This window comes from Mesoplodon densirostris, chromosome 17, assembly GCF_025265405.1.
Source record: "Mesoplodon densirostris isolate mMesDen1 chromosome 17, mMesDen1 primary haplotype, whole genome shotgun sequence".
NCBI classification, from domain to species: domain Eukaryota; kingdom Metazoa; phylum Chordata; class Mammalia; order Artiodactyla; family Ziphiidae; genus Mesoplodon; species Mesoplodon densirostris.
In genome coordinates, this window is record NC_082677.1 from 70,300,124 (window position 1) to 70,319,507 (window position 19,384).

Consider the following 19,384-nt stretch of genomic DNA (forward strand, 5'->3'; position numbering starts at 1 on the left):
ATATATTTTAAATAAGTTAAGTGATGCACATCTCCATAGGGTCCTACAATTTTAAAAAAATATATTCAATCTGAAAAACTGAAACTTTATATATTATCCTCTTTGATTCTTATGGTGAGGTATGCAGCAGATACTATCATCCCTTTTAACAGATGAAGAAACTAAGGTTTGGAGATACAGGGTCCTTATCAGAAATACTTACTGGTAGTTACTAAGTGGATGAGCAAGTATTTGAATACAGATATTTTGTTTCCTAATACAATGCTCTACCATCAATGTTTAAATTTCTTTTATTAAAATATCAAGGTTATATACATTTGAAATAATCTAGATATCAGAATTAAAATTTCAGCTCTCATGAGGATATTTGGCAACACTTAAGATTGGAGGGAGAATAGCTTTGCTGCTCAGGTCTGTCACTCACAAAATAATACGTTCAAGGGCCACACGTTTTAAAAAAAAATCACAACCTCAGAAGTTATTTTTTTACTTATTATTTGTTTAGGGAGATATTTCTTTTCCTTCAGTACTTGAGAATGTTGTGCCACTTCCTTCTGGCTTCCAAGGTTGCTGATGAGAAATCCACTATCTTTTGAATTGTTTATACCTTATAGGTAAGACAACATTTCTTTCTCTCTGCTTTCAAGATTTGTTTCTTCACTTTTGGTCTTCAGAAGTTTGATTATTTTGTATCTTGGCATGGATTTATTTGCGTTTATCCTGTTTAGGTTTGCTCAGCTTCTTAAATATGTAGGTTTATGTTTTTTTCAGACTTAAGAATTTTTCAGCCGTTAGCTATTGGAATACATCTTCAGCCCTACTCTCTTTCTCCATTCCTCCTGAGACTCAGATAACATGAAATGTAAATCTTTTGTTATAGTCCTACAGGTTTCTGAGGCTCTGTTCATTTTTCTTCTGTCAATTTTCTCTCTGTTGTTCAGATTGTGTAATTTTTCTCTTCTATATTCAAGTTAACTGATTCTTTCCTATGTCAGCTCCATTATCCTGTTGGACCCATTCATAGGATTTTTTAACTTCAGTTTTTGTATTTTTCATTTCTAAAGTTTCCATTTTTTTGGTGACTTTTTTATTCCTTTAATGAGACTTTCTACTTTTTCATTTCCTTCAAGCATATTAGTAATTGTTCATTAAAGTATTTTTACAATAGCTGCTTTAAACTCCTTGTCAGATAATTCTAACATACTTCATCACAGTGTTGATGTCTGTTTATTTTCTTCTAATTTTTTTTTTTTTGGCAGTACACGGGCCTCTCACTGTTGTGGCCTCTCCCATTGCAGAGCACAGGCTCCGGATGCACAGGCTCAGCGGCCATGGGTCACGGGCCCAGCCGCTCTGTGGCGTGTGGGATCTTCCCAGACTGGGGCACGAACCCGTGTCCCCTGCATCGGCAGGCAGACTCTCAACCACTTTGCCACCAGGGAAGCCCGATTTTCTTCTAATTTAATTTGAGATTTTTTTTGGTTTTTGGCCTAAGTGATTTTGGATATATCTTGGACATTTTGGATATCATGTCACAAAAATCTGGATATTATTTAATCTTCTATTTTAGTGGTCCTTCTCTGACACCATGTCAGCAAGAAAACTAACATGACTTGCTGAGTGGGGTGATAATTCAGGCTCCCCAGCAGGCCTCTGCAGTGACCGTTTTAGCTGGGACTGGAGGGGAACCTCATTACTGTTCTTCATGTGGTCTCCATTGACACTTTGGTTATGTGTGTGTGTAGGGGGAACTCCTTACTTCTAGGTGAGGATGAAACTCCCAGATCCCCAAATGGTCTTCTTTGAGACCACCCTGGTGAGGGATAAGTGAGCATCATCATAGCTAGGCAAAGTTGGAAATCTGGGCTTTCAATTTTGCCTTTGCTGACAGTGGTGATACTGGGTCCATGGTTCTATTCAAGGTACGTGTCTGAAAGTTTTTTGTATTGCAGGATGCTACTTTCCCAGTCCTTTGCGTAGACAGAGCAGCTTTCCTTGGCTTTTTAGGTCTGTGCTCCTTGATGCCTTCAGGTTGATGTCTTCTTCAGTACGCAGGCTGGAATAGATGAAGAAAAGATAAGCCAGGGAAGCCACCACTGTGTCATTCCTTGAGTCTCTAGGTTCTTAGAAGTCTTGCCATTTTTTTCTCCATCTTGATTAGTGATCCCAGCAGAAGTAGTTATGGAGTAGTTGATAGAAACATTTAAACGGTTTAAAAAGGGATACATTGAAGGCAACACTATGGAGACAGTAAAGAAGCTCTGTGATTTCCAAGGACAAGTGGGGAGAGAGGGATGAATAGGATAAGTACACAGAAATTTAAGGGCACTGAAGCTATCCTTCATGGTACTGTAATGGTGGATACTTGTCATTATACATTTATCAAAACCTATAGTATACAAAACACCAAGCGTGAACTTTAATGTAAACTATACACTTTGGTTAATAATGATGTATCAATGTATTGATCTTATCTGAAACATCTTACGAAAAATCCCAAACGAACTTTTTGGCCAACCTGGTAGGTTCATTAGTTGTAACAAATGTACCACTTTGATGCTGGGTGTTGATGATTAGGGAAAGCGGTCTAGGGGGAAATCTCTATACTTTCTGCTCAATTTTTCTGTGAATTTAACACTGCTTTAAAAAATAAAGTCCTATTTATTACAAAGAAGCAAAAAATAATAAATATAGCATTTAAAAAAAAAGTGTATGTTGTTGAGGAATTTGAGAAAGAGACCAACAGCCATTTTTCAAGAAGTTTTGCTCTGAATATGAGCAGAAAATGAAATGTTAGCCAGAGGAAGAAGTGGGGTCGAAGAAAGCTTTTTTTTTTTTTTTTTAATGGCATCTATTAAAGCAGGATTTAGCAGAGAGCGAAAAATGGAAAGTGTGTAAAAGGGAGCACAATTTCTAAAGCAGAAATCCTTAAGTAAGTGAAAGGGGATAAGATCCAGATGCATGAGAGAGGAGGCTACATTTGGAGAAAGAATCTAGGATAAAGAGATAAAGATAGTTATTTGGGCAGAGAGTCATAAGCAGAACAACACAAGAACCTTATGAAGAATTATCTGTCTCATATATCCTTTAAGTTATGGATACTCAGTATCATTTTAGTGTTACATTTATACGTTTTTATAACCACAGGTGCTATAAACTTGCCCTCAGATAAAATAAAGTAGGAAAACTGATACTTTTCCAAAATCAAAATCTAAATCGTTCAGATTTACCATGAAAATAGAATAGTGTCAAAATAACACAGGTTAATAGTGAGGAAATAAGATTTTCTTAGACAATATAAATAGATATTGACTTACAGTGCACTATTAATGACAGAAATCCAATAAACCATGTTTACTTCCTTCAAAATGTCCCTAAGAAAAGAACAGACTTTTCTCTATTTTGCTCATTTAGAGCCATTCACCATATTTAGCATCTGGTAGAGCAACAACAATTAGCTTCTTTTTCCTACTTGACATTTTTTAATTTTGTGAAACATGGGAGTTCATATTTATTAACTACCTAAGCTATTACTTTTCTCAAAAGAATTTTCCCTATTTCCTTTTCCTACTCTACAACTTTGGTCAAGAGAATGAACCCCATTAAATGCAAGGACAATAGAAAACATTATTGGTTATTTCAATGGCAGATAAGTTAGTTTAAAGGAATGAACTGCCAGTTCAGCTGTGAAGTGATGTGATATGATGCTGGAAGCTTCTGAACATATTTTATGCTTGACAGTAATAATATTGAATTAATATGTCCCTGCAAGGCTTAGAAAATCTGGTTCAAATTTAGCCCAATTTATCAAGGTTTGGCAGAGTTATAAGAATTAACAAATCATGCTGTGACTTAAAATTAGCATTATGAATATTTAGTAGCTGTTAAAACTGTGCACTAAATATATAAAATGTCACTGTCATCATACAAAAACACAGTTGCAAACATAAGAGAGGAAGGTTTATTACACAGTCCAGTATAGTACAAAATACATTTGATTTTGCTTTTAAGACCAACGTCTTTATAAATGTTTTTTTATTAGTAATAAAAAGTCTTCCACATCTGCTGCAAAGATGTCAGCTCAGGATATCTTTCTTATGTCCAATCTGATTGTCCTTTTCATTACTCATAGCACATGGAAAATATACAGTGACACTCCATCCTTGTAACAGGCAGGAGAGCGCCCTTCCAGAGACTGTTTCTCCTCGTCTTGCTGTAGAATCCATGGGGGATCTGAAGGTTATATGCAGTTGTTTGAACCCTAACTGAATAAAAGTGGAAAATGCAATTCTTTGACAAATGTGTATGACATACATTTGTCCCTTGTAAGTCCGTTATATACACGTTTATATCAGCAGATTGTAAAACTTTTGTTTTGATTTTACTTTTTTGATCTGAAATTTAAAATAAAGAAAAAAAGCTTTCTAAATAAAATCAGAAAAATGAGGTCAAAGAAATTGAATAGAGTGATAAATGACTATATCCATAGAGAGATTGTTAAAAGATTACTTATGATAGATAATTGGTATTCAAACCTTGCAGAAAGCTTGTAAATTTTTTCATGAAGAAACAGTTTTTTGCAGGAATAAAGACTGGAAATGGCATTACTGGTTAATTTCTAGAGCAGTGTTTCTCAGTGGGAGTGATTTTGCTGCTAGGGGGCATATGGCAATGTCTGGTGATTTTTTTAATTATTATTGGGGAATAATTGACATATAACCTTATAGTTAGGTGTACAGCATAATGATTTGATATTTGTATATATTACAAAATGGTCACAATGACAGCTATCACCATACTTAGTTGCAATTTTTTTTGAACTTTTAGGATCTACTTTCTTAGCAACTTTCAAATATGCAATACAGTATTACTAACTACAGTCACCATGCTGTACCTTCCATTCACATGACTTATTTATTTTATAATTGGAAGTTTTTACTTTTTGAGCCCCTTCACACATTTCACCACCCCTTACCCCTGGCAACCGCCAATTTATTTTCTGTATCCGTTTTTCATGGAAAAATACTTTTTAGTGAGTGTTGTTCTCATGAAGTATCTTTGTCTATTTATAAAGATAAAAGTAAGGATATTAAGTTTTTTAGCCAAAAAGAAGAGTTTCTTTCTGATTACTTGGCCATTTCATACAAAACCTTTTTTTAAATCTCAGTCCAATTTGAATTACCTTGATAAGTTTTTGTTTTAAGGTTTAAGCATGGTTTAAGCATTAGTTAAATTCTGACATGATGTTTTCAAGCATGTAAAGAACTCACCTATGTATATTTCAAACTTTGGAATTTGTAGGCAGCATCAGTTGATAATGAATCTTTTGAAATCACTCTTCCTTTGGAAACACAACTGATGAGTAATCTTTGTTTGGTTAAAAAGATCAGAACTAAAGAAAATAAAGTAAGATAAAATAAGAATAATACACTATTAGAAATGTAGTTTTAAAAAAGGTAGAGTGAACAAATACTAATTGTACTATGAAAATTAGAAAATTTCTCTGAAATTATCAAAACATGATGGATAAACCCAGTGTTAATGAGTATATTGTAATGGGCATAGAAACAAAACAAACAACCAAATAGCCTTTTTATTATCACTACACGTAACAAGCAAAACAGCTCTACCACATTTTTAATGAAAAGTACATATCTTGTATTATTGTGAAGTTGCCCAGAATTGATGCCATAAATCTTTTGACCAGAAAAAGCCTTAGAAGAACACCTGGGGGAAAGCCCTGATAATTTGAGGGCTAGAGAAAGGGAAACCTCTTTGGATTCCTAGTCCTTATACAAGAAAAAGGAATAAAAATGGTGGAATTGTTTTCCAGACTCCTCTGATTCCTGGAGTGTTGAAGAGGGGGCACAAAGAGGTAGGGACTTGCATAATCCTGGGGAAGAATCTTCTCTCTAATTGCCCTGGACTAAGGTTTGCCATATCATGAGAGTGGAGAAAAAAATCCAATCAAATTACAGAGTGAATTAAAAAAAAAAAAAGACACCAGAACTCCACAGTTACTGAGTCTCTTTACCAAGTGTGTCCCTTGCCTGAGGTCTCTAGGTGCTGAAGAGGAGGTCTAAGTAAGTCATGGCTGTGTCCTTATTCTCTAGGCAAAGAGAATAGAGAGGAAGGAGGTGGGGGAGGAAACTCAGATGCAGTAATTGTACTGTGACCTTGATTGAAGTAGAAAACAGATTGTGTCTTGCTCAGAGAGGAGTGATCATTTATTTACAGTGACATGTGTTGTATGAACACCTTGTCAGACACTCTGGGACTGTCATGTGCTATAGATCTTGGAGAAATCAGAGGTTCCTGATATTGTCTTTCTGGGAGCTTGAGCCCAAAACAGATTTACTGTTAATGAATCATTACTTGTGGTCAATTGTCCTTGATTCTATCCTTCCAAGATAGGTGTTGTTAAATGAAGGATTTTTACATGTATAAGCCTGTATTTGCCAAAGGTTAACTTGTGCATTTCTCTAGTTTGTATACAAGTTTGAATAATTAATTTTGTAACTCAATGCTACTTTAGTTTTAAAGGTTCTTGCCATAGTTAGAGGACATGTCTTAAGTACAGAAGTTATATAATATATTAGAACACACATTAACAGGATTTGAGCAAGTAGAACCAAACTGAAAAATTGGAGGACTAGTTAGGGATGCTAAATTTAAGTTGGAGCAAACAGTTTTCAGCATAATATGTTTATCTTTAATATTTCTTCTTTTTTATGATGAATAAATGGATCAGGAAACTTGCTACCAAATGCTCTAAAATGATATCTAAGGTTTTCTTGTCAGTGGATTCATGCCATGAATCATCCAAATGCTCTCATTTTTTAGCCTTATATGTGGAATCTATTTTGTTTTATGCCCTCTGTAAGGCTGAGGATCAGATGCATTCCAGATAAAGAAGGATGTTTACAGATCTATGAATTGTGATACCTACCCTGTAAATGCCCTAATTGCAAATAGGTTAAGCATAAAAGATAGCGATACAGGAGTGACATCAGTAAGATGTCAAAATTGGAAGTCCCAGACCTTCCTTCCTTCCACAGAAACTCAGATTCAATAACAGTACATACACCAATTTCCTTTACAAGAAATCCAGAAACCAGTTAAAGGCTTTTCATCTTACATAAGCATAAAACCAGCTGCATCAAGGCCATTAAGAAAATCATGGTATCGTTTTGCCATAGTACCCTGACACTGGTCAGGGTTACTGGTCAAACAATAGAATAAAATTGGACCCCTGTCTTACAACATACATAAAAATCAGCTCAAAAAGGATCAGAGACTTAAAAATAAGAGCTGAAACTGTAAAACTTCTAGAAGAAAACTCCTAGGAGAAGGGAAATCTTCATGACATTGGTTTTGGCAGTGTTTTCTTGAATATGACACCAAAAGCATAGGCAACAAAAACAAATAAACACAAGTGGGACTACATCAAACTAAAAAATTCTTCTGCACAACAAAGGAAACAATCAATAGAGTGAAAAGCAACTCACAGAATGAGAGAAAATATTTGAAAATGACATATCTGACATGAAGTTGATCTCCAGAATATATAAGGAACTCCTGCAACTCAATAACAAAGAAACAGTGACTTAATTAAAAAAATGAGAAAGGACTTGAATGATATTTCTGCAAAGAAGACATACAAATAGCAAGCAGTTATATGAGCTGAGAAAAGATGCTCAAAATCACTAATTATTTGGGAGATACAGATCAAAACCACAAGGAAATATCACTTCCCACCCGTTAGGATGGTCATTATCAAAATGACATAAAATAACAAGTGTTTTCTTGAGAATGTGAGAACTTGGCACCCTTATACACTGTTGTTGAGAATGTAAAATGGTGAAACCACTATGGAAAACACTATGGAGCTTCCGTAAAAATTCAAACTAGAACGTCCACATGACAGCAATCCTACTTCTGGGTATTTATTCAAAAGAACTGAAAATGGGATCTCGAAGAGATATGTATGTTTCCAGGTTCACTGCAGTAATATTCACAATGGCCAAGTGGTAGAAACAACTTAAATGCCCATGACTGGATGAATGGATAAAGAAATGTGTTATATACATAAAATAGAATACTATTCAGCCTTAGAATATAAGGAAATCCTGTCATATACAAACAACAACATGGATGAAACTTGAGAACATTATGCTAAGTAAAATCAGCCAGTCACAGGACAAATATTGCATGATCCCACTTATATGAGGTACCTAAAGTAGTCAGACTCATTGAAGGAAAACGTAGAATGGTGGTTGCCAGGGGGTTGGGGGAAGTAGAAATGAAGGGTTGTTATTCAAAGGGTATAAAATTTTAGTCATGCAAAATGAAAAGTTCTAGACATCTGATTTAGAAGATTTTACTTATAATTAACACTGTACTGTTCACTTAAACATTTAAGAGGGTTGATCTCATGTTATGTGTTTTAACACACACACAAAAGATAATGGAAAACTAGCATGTGTTTTATTTGAAAACATAACTATAATTTCTATGATTTCATGTCTATTTTAACTTCTAAATAAACTCTCAATCATTTCGTAGGCATGCCTATTTCCATCCCAAGATATCATGCCAAACATAGCATAGTAAACAAGGAGATGGTTTTAGAACTGGGGAGAAAAGGAAGAGACAGAACTAGTTGGTAAGGTCCACAAATGTCCCTAGGTCAGAAGCAGTGCTGACTTTTCAGGTCTTCTTAAAGTTCACATAGGATGGAGTCAAAGTAAGGGGATGGTGAAACACATTTCCACCCCAAATACACAAGGTAGGGTTTTAAATTTGCATAAAAGTAAATCATAGTCTTTTAAAAATTTATTCCATTTTTAAATGTTATTTTAAATCTAGTCTCCTAAACTTTTTGATTCAGTTTTGAAAATGATACCTTAAAGTTTAAAAAAGAGTACACTCAAAGGTCTAAAATTACCTTAGAATATCTTCTAGTCTAACTCAGGCATCATATTTTACTACTTTGCAAATCACTTACAGACACCCCTGCTCAGTTACACCATCAGATACTTATTCCTAACTAGCATTAACTCCATCTTCCTTGTACTCACTACAACTGGTGTGGAATTTTACTTAACAGCATACATGAGAGAGCATTATTATTATCCTTCTTGTGTGAGATGCAAAGGCAGTGTTGTCAGTGGTTTGCTATTAGAAGTTTGGTCCTTGAGTGTTCCCATAGTAACTTGCTCAGGGCTTTGGGGTAGTGTTAGCTGGGACTGTTCCTCCTATAATAAAAAGATTATTGTTGAGGAACTTCTTATTGCTTTTGTGTCTAAGTCTACCCAGCACTCTGTGTTCTTTGTAGCCGTTCCAGATAAATCGTACCTTTTAATCCTTTTATAATTGCTCCGTCTTTCTTTTAAAAGGGACCTTTTTTTTTTTTTTTTTTTTTTTTTACTGTTGACAGGTCAGAGTTGTGCCAGTTCATTTAAGGAATGTGTAGCCCTGCACACAATCTCTACAGAGAGAACACCCATTAAAAAGACATACTTCCCCTTCTTTGAATTCCTTCAAATAGTTTATGCTACATATTTACATTTTACTCCATGGCTTCTTCTGGAAAAAAAAATATGGTCATGCAACTGCACAGCTTGCAAATTCAGCTTTAAATTTCTCTGTGGAAGCCTGGAGATGCACAGAAATTAAATACAGTAGAATTATGTAGGAAATGAATGATCTGTAAATTCATTTGAAATGCTCATTGGCACCCCTTTCCAAACTGGGGTACTTGTAGTGATATGCTGTGTTGATTTCCTTGTATGTCACATTACATTGGGTTTGTATGTCTCATTATGCAATGTTATCACTATATGGTGCTGTGGCTTTTGTGGTGACACTGTGAATATAATGTAACGTGATGTGCCATGGCTGTGAAATGCCATCAAACTATGACACTCTAGAGCCTCGGTGAATTATGCCATTTCACTACTGCAATTTCAGGAGGCAGAGAAAACTGCAGGAGGCCCTTTCCTTGTAGGGATATCTGAATTTGCTTATCTACCTCATTTGAGTCATGTGAAGCTATATATTGGTAGATTACTAATACTGCTAATACCACAACCATTTGAAGTCCATAATAGGAAACTCACTTGTCCCTAAATTTGTTGTTGTTACACTTTTTCATTTTTATAATTATGGAGCAATAATAAAAGAAAGTATCTGTGTCATCTGACCCAGTACTTTCCTTATGTTTGCCAAGAAGGGAGAAAACGGCTCTTTCTAAACCCGGCGCTTGCTTGGGAGGATGGGTCGAAGGTTATAGGGACAATTCAGAGGTTTGTGACTGTTATTGATACTCGGCTTTGCTCTTCAGTCTCTTGTTTTATCATGAATCTTCTAGTCCACAGAGACCTTCAAAGTAGTACAACCTTGGGGTTTTCTTCCTTTTGATTCCACACTGCAATGATTTGTTGCAGGAAGAACTTTCATGTCATGATATCACTGAGTTGGAAGAAGACATGCAACTTTTTCTGCTCATCCTGTCTTGGCATCTTTAATGAAACAGAAATATTTCTTTAAAACCAATTTATTTTTTGGCTGTACCACGCGGCATCTTAGTTCCCCCACCAGGGATCGAACCTGCACCCCCTGCAGTGGAAGTGAGGGGTCTTAACCACTGGACCACCAGGGAAGTCCGTCTTTAAAACCAGTTTTATTGAGAGCCAATAAAGACTGGGTCCTTGGCAAGAATTCTCTGGTGGCTACCATTTGCATTGACGTAAATTATGGCTGTGGTTTTTTAGAGACTGGATAACTTAAACCCAGCAACAACAATACTTGGTTACATTCCATTTGTAAGACATTACGTTTTTGTAAACATGATCTACTTTAATTCTCACGATAAATATATACACATTATTGTATTTTATAGACTAGGAAACTACCGTTGATCCAGACTTACTCATTCCCCTGTGGTTCTTTTCAGACCACATCCTTATTGCTCTTGTTACTTCATCCTGTTAAAAATTATTAGGGAGGTATTTCTACCTAATTATTTATTTGTATGTGTGTTTTAATTTCAGTATCAAAAAAGTATTCACCGTGACATCCAAAATATCAGCCTGATGCATTTGTACCAAACAGACCAATTAGTGTAAATGTTGCCACAAGTTGTTTTATCATTAGTTGTAATAAGGATGCAGAGTCCTGAGAGCTGTGTTTCTTAGATGAGTAACGTCACCAGTCATCATTTGAAATCCTCTTTGGACTTAAATGTGATGAAGGAAGCATGCAGAGTACATGACTAGGTTCAGAGGGAAGAGTCCTCTCTTTTTTTTTTTTAAGATGTTGGGGGTAGGAGTTTATTAATTAATGTATTTATTTTTGCTGTGTTGGGTCTTCGTTTCTGTGCGAGGGCTTTCTCTAGTTGTGGCAAGCGGGGTCCACCCTTCATCGTGATGCACGGGCCTCTCACTGTCGCAGCCTCTCTTGTTGCAGAGCACAGGCTCCAGATGCGCAGGCTCAGTAGTTGTGGCTCACGGGCCCAGTTGCTCCGCGGCATGTGGGATCCTCCCAGACCAGGGCTCGAACCCGTGTCCCCTGCATTAGCAGACAGATTCTCAACCACTGCGCCACCAGGGAAGCCCAGTCCTCGTCTCTTCATAAAAAAGCCTCATCTTTCATTTTGCTCCCAATTTTCTCTTACATACTTGCCTGTTTTTACTACCTGCAGGAATTTAATGCTGCATCACGTTTTTCTTTCCTCCTGTTATCAGGCTAAATGACTTCCTTTTATACTTACATATAATTCCATGAATGATATATTTACTGAATTAATTAAAATACCCCTTCCATGCCTTTGATGAAAAATGTAGGATATAATGTAGCCAAGCTCTCCTGTAAAACTTGACCTTGATGTCAACATTTTTCAACTTCAAGAGGGTGTTTCCTAAGCCCATTTAATTTGATATTATGTTTCGTCAGTGAATGAGTGCATCCTAATTTTTCATGGTGAAGTTCGTGTGCTTATAATATTTACTAAGACATTAATAACTTTGAAATATTCACACGAAGCATCCAAATTACTGACATGATAATATGCTGTAGGAGTATTCCCAAATAAATGAGTTCCTGCTCCGTAAATTGGCTTAATTGGTTCTCATTTATCTCCATAGGGTATAGAATTCTTTCATGAAAACATAAATGTTGTAGATTCAATTGCAATTTCTTAGTAAAACAAAGTATTTTCAATACTTAGGATGTGTGTGTGTGTGTGTGTGTGTGTGTGTGTGTGTGTGTGTGTGTGTTAAATCTGTAAGATTATAAAATAGGACTATCAAGTCCAGCTAGTATGGATCCATGATCCATGGAACCCCTTCATGTTCTAGCTTTATTTGTAATTCTTTATACCTTAAGAATTTACTTCCACTTTAGAGATACTCTATATTTTTGGCCAGTCCTTCTATATTCATTTTCTATTGTTGCATATCAAATTATCCCAGACTTACTGGGTTTGCACAGCACACTTTATTATTTCACAATCTCTGGGTCAGGCTCCAGACAAGGCTTAGCTGAGTTCTCTGACCAGGATCTACCCATGCTGCAGTCAGGCTATGTTCTCATTTGGAGGCTTTACTGGGGAGAATCCACTTCCCAAATCATCCAGGTCATTGGCAGAATGTATTTTCTTTTGACTGTCTCGCTGAGGGTCTTAGCTTCTTACAAGTTGTTAGCTAGAGACTACCCTCAGCCAACCATATGGCCCTCTTCATAGCAGGTTACAACATGGCTGTTTGCTTCTTCAAAGCCAGAAAGACAGTCTCTCTCTCCAGGTTGCTAGGATGGAGCCTTATATAATGGAACATAACCATGGGAGTGACCTATTCTGTTGGTAAGAAGCACATCATAGTTTCCACCTCCACTCAAAGGGAAGTGATTATAGAAGATGTGATCTGTTGAGGTTCCCCTGAGGGTTTGTACAAGACAGGACACTCTCCCATTGCATTGAGGAAATCCATCAGTTTAAATACACCAAATATCTATTTTTTTTTGTTTGTTTATCAAAATATTTTATTTTAGGAGACCCCCTCAAAAAAAGACACTCCACATCTGACAGACGCCCAACAATACCCTCGGCCTTTTTTTTTTTTTTTTTGTTCTTTTCTGTATTTTGTTTTTCCTTTTTAAATCAACTAAAACAATTTGATGCTTAAAATAAAAGACAGGAGTATTTCCCAATCAGACTTTAGTCAAGAATATATATATACTTTTTGATCCTGGGGATGGCAGGGGCGGAGAGGACGCTCAGCAGACTTGGTGTTCCTGGCGACAGTAGGAGGGCGGGTGTCGAGGGCGCGACCTACCAGGTGGTGAGGACGCCTGACTAACGAGCAGAGGGAGGACTCATCATTTACATAAAATCCAGCCGGTCCTCACCACGCTGCCGCCCGCCCAGCCGGCTCGCCGGACTTCTGCTCTGGGAAGGGGTTGCTTCAGTCTGGGATTCAGCGTCATCTTCGTTATGTGTGTGGCTTCTTTTCCAGCTGAGAAACTTTTTTTAAAATTATTTTTAGAAAGAATCACAGCCAAAATAAGACATTAACTGCAAAATCCAAAAAGGCTGCACGTACCCTATTTATAAAAACAAGTGAGTCTCCGTCTCGGGGAGCAGAGCCCGGGCTACACCTTCCCGGGGATCTTGGCCCGCTTGCGGGCAATGGCGTCCTCCACGGCCTTCAGCTGCTTCAGCAGCTCCTCCTGCCGGGACAGCACGCTGGCCTTCCCTGACTTGTTGCCCGTGGACACTCCGGCAGCAGCACTGGTGTCCGAGGCTTTGCCGGGCACACTGGTGACCTTGCTGGAGCTCTTGGACCGGGGGGACAATGGGCACTTCCTGTCTGTCGGGGCCGCAGGTGCCTTGGAATTCTGGACCTTCTGCCGCTCTGGCTTCGGGGAGCTGAGTCTCCTACCTGACTTTTGGTCCTGAGAACCTCAGACTGGGGAGAGGTTGGCCCTCTTGGCTGGAGGTGGGCTCTGCCTGTCCTTGTCCGAGGGCTCGTAGCGATTCCTGCCCCCTTTATCAGCAGCCTTGTTCAGCAGAGTCAACTTGATCTCCTTGTGGGCGATGAATGCAGCTGGTGGGGGCTGGCCAGGCGGTGCCTGTTGGGGGGTTGTGGGCTGCTGGGAGGACCTGCCGCCCGCGGGGGTTTTCGAGGGTTTGGGCGGCTGCGTGGACGGATCCCACTTCTGCTTATCTGCTTTCACACCATCTTCTTTCTTAGACTTTCCTTTCTCCTTCTTGGTCTGGGCTGGGGTGGGGATCTGCGAGCTAGCCGAGGACACGGGGCTTGCCAGGTCCGCATACATGTCGTCCGAGTCCACGCTGTGTGCTGAGCTGCTGCTTGATGTGGCGCTGGACACGGAGGAGACGCTGCTCACGCTCAGGGACCTGGATCTGGAACTAGAGCCGCTGACAGTCTGCCTCCTGGGTGGGCTCCTGGCCTGCCTCTCCCTCCTCCTGGCTTCCCGAAGGTCTCTGGGTTTGGGGGCAGGAGCGGTGGTTTTGGGGGCCTGCAGTGGGGCTGGAGGTGGGGCTGGCTTCTTCAGCAGCTTCTCTCTGGAGGAATTAGAGGCAGAGGCCGATGAGGCTGATGTTTTTTGATGTCGTCGTGCCCGGCTAGGGGAGACTGATACCCCAAGTTTCTTCTTGGGAGATTTGGACCGGCACCAGGGGTCCTTCCACTCGTCGGCTCTCTTCACCTGGGGCCCGGCAGAGGCCATCTCCTTCTTTGGTGGCTCAGCTTGATGGCTTGGTGGCTGCGGGGAGCGGGCCTTGGGCTTCTCCTTCTCGCGCTCCTTGTCACGCTCGTGGTGCTGTCTGTCCTTCTCGTCCCGCTTGGCGTGCTCGCGCTCCCACTCCTCCTTCCGCCACTGCCGTTCCTTGTCCCGCTCGCACTCACACTCCCGCTGCTGCCGCTCCCACTCCCGCTCCCGCTCCCGATCCTGCTCCCGCTCCCGCCGTCTGTTCTCTTGCTCTCGTTCCCGCTCCCTTTCCCGGTAGTTATGGTACGGCTCCACTTCTGTGTACTGCACCTGGAAATTCTTGTACTGCCTGCCACACCAGAACCGTTCTATCTCATAGTCATAATAAGGGTCTGCGTAAGGCTCAAGTGCTGAGTCTCTGACATCTCTTGTGATCAGATAGTTCCAATCTCGGAAAACTTCGTTTTCTTTGTCAAACTCCCGTTCATCTTCACCAATGATCACCGTAAACATTTTCTCTTCAAAGTCAGGCTCTTGTTCTTTTCGAATGGTTGCTTTTTTTAAAACCTCCTTTGCATTCCGGAGTCCTCGTTCCCAATCGCTCTCTGTAGGGGTCTCTGGAGGGGGTGGAGGCAAAATTTCATCCAGTCCTGGCCCACCCCACGGGTTGGCAGGCATCAGAGGGTGAGGTCCGAGAGGCGGGGCACCGTTGGGCGGGAAAGGTTCGGCTTTGGTGACGAGGGAGTAGTTGCTCTTGCCGTTGACTCCAGGGTGTATAAACCTGCAGTTCATGCCCCAGGTACAGTTCCCTTTAACCTGGCCTCTGAACGGTATGGAATTTCATATTGGTGAAGGAGGAGTGGACAATGGTGTCACAACATCTTTCATGAAGAATCGGCAGGTGGGACGAGGCCTCACCTTCCTGTCACTGGGGTCCTTCACTTCACCCTCCTACAGGTCATCATCATCGATCTCTCCATCGTCGTCCTCTTTTCTTTTCTCCTTGGTGGCCTCCACTGGCTCCCTGTCCTCCATGCCACGGACGCCCGCCTTCCCGTCCTCCCCGGGAGCCCCTTCTCCCCTCTCCTTGTCATCCTCGGGCCCGGCCTTGTCGGTATCATCCTCCTGCGTGGCGGGGGCCGGCTTCTCAGGGACCTCCTCGTTGTAGTCTAACTCGTGCTCATCCAGGTCCCTGGTGACCGATGAGGCCTCGTCCCTCAGGTCGCTGGTGCGGTCTTCCTCCCCTTGGTCCCCCTCGGCCTGTGGAGGGCTGGCCGGGCCCCCGCTCAGCTCCTGAGACTCAGAGTCCCAGTCCTCCTCGTCAGGGCGACTCTCCTCTTCCTCCTGCCTCATTCCCGGGGCAATGTTCTCCTCGTCCTCCATGTCAGAAGCCCTCTCCCCGGCTCCATCCAGATCCTGCTCAGACGCACTTTCCCTCAAGATGTCATCGTCCGAGAGCCTCTGCTGCTCCTCTTCATCCTCTGGAGAGAGAGGGTCCAGGTCAGAGCTCTCGGCCACATCCATCGGTACCCACGGTTCTCAGCGCAAGGGCAGAGAGGGGGCCACAGCTTCGCAGGTGTCGGGGCAGTGCGGAGAATTCCCACAGCCCTTTCGCTCCTCACAGGCTCCGGCTTGAGGCGCGACGCGGGCAGAACAAATGGGCTCCACTACCTGTGGGGCCCGGCCATTGTGCAACGCCATCAGGCCGTGATGGTTGTCTGCGGGCCGGCGGGCTTCCCTCGCTTGCCACGCCCTCCATCTGCTTCCTTCCGGCCTCCGCGCTGCTGCCTATGTGCGGCCGCGCCCCCACGGCGCGCGCCCGCCCGAGTGAGCATGGCACCACCAAATATCTATTTTATCCACATTTTTCTATGTTTCATATGGGAGACAGGTTGTTCTTAGGTTACTGTTCCTTGCTGCTATATCAAGGGTACTTTCTGGAAGGAAACACATGAACTGGAAATTTTGAGACTTGAGAACAATAATGAATTTTTTGGTCTCTTCTTTCTTATTGGTACCTTCCAGTAGAATGTTATCAATATTCTTTAAACTTGCCCAATTTTAACTGCATGGGATTTGAGTGGCTTATATTACTCCATATAAAATAGTGATAATGACAATAATAATACCAATTGCTATTATTTGCTCTGTGTGGTCCTTGTAAATATTGTCATTTACTCTTTATAGCATCCCTGAAATGGAAGCATCACAACATCCATTTTGAGAGATGAGAAAACTAGGATTAGAGAGTTTTGTGCATGTTCCCAAAGTAAAAACTCATAATTAGCAAAATGTATTTTTTAACTGAGGTCTGGCTAAAACCAAAGCACTCATGCTCATTAGAGTTAGTTTAATGTGATAAAATACTATATGGATGTTCCTAAGAAGAAAATCATCTTTCTTTTTCTATTTAAAGAAACTTTTCTGAACATACCCAACATCTAGTATATTGTTTTCTCTTTTTGATTTGGGAGCCTAATGAATAGTACCATTCTGGAATTCTAGAAGTGTCCATAACAGAATTGCTCAATCCTGGACTTCTGACATTTTGTGTTAAAAATTGCTGTGTTTTGAGGGGCTGTTCTATGCACTGCACTATGTTTAATGGCATCCCTTGTGACAAACAAAAACGTTTCCAGACATTGGCAAACGTTCTGGAGGTGAGAAGTGGGAGGTGTCAGAATCACCTGGGTTGAGAACCACTGTTGTACAGCGAACTCTAGTCCCTTTAAAGCTCCTGACTCTAGCTCTGAGACTTTCTCCCTAGGAATATTTTTATGATGGTGTTTCTCTAAATATGATATGATATCTACCATTTTTCCCCTTCATTTACACCTTTTCAAAACCAATTTTTTTTATGATTACCTGTGTTAACTTATCATTTAAATAATTGCATATTTTATTTATCAAATATTGAAATAAAGCCAGGAAAAAAGAACTTCCTTGGACAGACTTGGAATCCACTCTAATTTCCTGCCATTCTAAAATCCTAGCAGCTTTGTCCAAGAACTGATTTTTAACCCTTTCCATGTCAAATGTAACAACTCCTGCTATTCAAGTTCTGTATCTGACCCAGTCTCAAAACCCATTTTTGTTTTAGCAACCAAATTGTCTACTTTCCCGTGCTTGCTTTGCAAAGCAACGTTAGTCCCAATCTTGTTTCTTGCTTAATAACACCCTCTCTTTCTGTTGACATTTATGTTGAACGTTATTTGCTGTTTGACTAGTGGAGGAGACTGGTATTATCTAGGCTAAAGTGAGAAAGTGGGTCCCCCTGAGAATAAACACATGTATATATCTTCATCATTAGCTGGGACCTTAATTTTATACACTATTTAACCTAGAAAATAAATTTTATATTTGTGGGTAGATGTCCTTATGCAGTTTAAGCCTTTAAAACAAAGTTTAAAATGAAAAAAATAGAGAAGAAAAAATAAACTTTGAGTTAAAAGAGAACAGTGCAATTCCCAAGCTTGGAACTTTCTCAGTAGTCTCTTTTCATAGCATATACAGAATGATAAATGGGATTTGATTGTTGTTGTTTGTTTGTTTCATTCAAAGATATGAGCATTTGATTCTATTCTTTGTTTACTTTATCAGGATATTTCCTCAACCAGAACAATATAGCTCCTTTATACCCTAATTCTATGATCATTTTTGTCATATTTTGGTTTTGATTTTTTTTAATTGAAGTAAATGTTCTTTGATTTTCCTTTTTTGGTATGCTTATTTATTTCTTTTGTTCGTTAGTTAAGCAAGCATAATTTAGAAAAGTGAAATTTGTTTCTTCACCTTTTTCACCTGCTTGGAGAAATAAAAATTTGTATTAATTCTGAAAAGGCTGGATATAAATTTACATTTGTACCATCACTGAAAAAATGAAAAATACTAGGAAGTTAATCATGTAAATCAGAATACGTTGGAAATATTTACTCTCAAGAGGAAGTAAATATAAGAAGTGTGATTATACTGATAACAAAAGGACTGTTTTATAAGGTGAGCAAGTAGGTAAGGAACTTCAAAGTCTATGCTACCTGTGAACCTAGGTGGAAACTTGTCTGATCAGGGTTCCCATTTATCACCTCTATCTTGATAGTGTTGATAAAATAAATGTTATAAATCGAATTACAGTTTAAAGCAGTTTTAATACCGTCAACATATTTCTAATTCAGAAGGACCTTGTCTCGGTTTGTATTCATTGCTTTTCTGCATGTAAGTGTATATTGTATATACATGCACATAGAGAGTGGATCATGTGCTGTGGTTCTCTCTCTTTTACTATTTGTGCATGTCAATTAGGATTTAAATTAAATTCTAAACAATGTCATTATTTCACTTTCAAACACATGTTAAAATTGCACTTAGATTTGCCATTGCATGTGCAAGGTTAGATCCTCTTGCTATGTAGCTCTGGATCTTATATTTGATCCAAAATCTTCTTTCTAAGAAAGCATATTTCTCATTTCTTCGTGTGATATCAGTCTGTCTTTCTTCCTCCTTATCCTCCCTCTGGCACCCCTATGGCCTGTTGGAACATGGTTAGGAATTGAACTCTGTGATATTTCTGTCAATCAGGGTGGTCTCAGTTATACTATAGTAAAAACAGTGACCTCCCAATCTCAGTGTCTTAAAGCAAGAAAGGTTTTATTTT

At 39.7% G+C, this 19,384-nt stretch overlaps 1 protein-coding gene across 1 annotated transcript; it reads right to left on the bottom strand.

Annotated features, from left to right (window-relative positions):
• Nucleotides 1–13,650: 13,650 nt before the first annotated feature.
• On the bottom strand, nucleotides 13,651–16,310 carry LOC132477619 (zinc finger CCCH domain-containing protein 18-like). Its single transcript, XM_060080060.1, is given in 2 exon segments — nucleotides 13,651–15,549; nucleotides 15,613–16,310. Coding segments are annotated over 2 exon segments (2,544 nt in total). The 5' UTR covers nucleotides 16,258–16,310.
• Nucleotides 16,311–19,384: the final 3,074 nt, after the last annotated feature.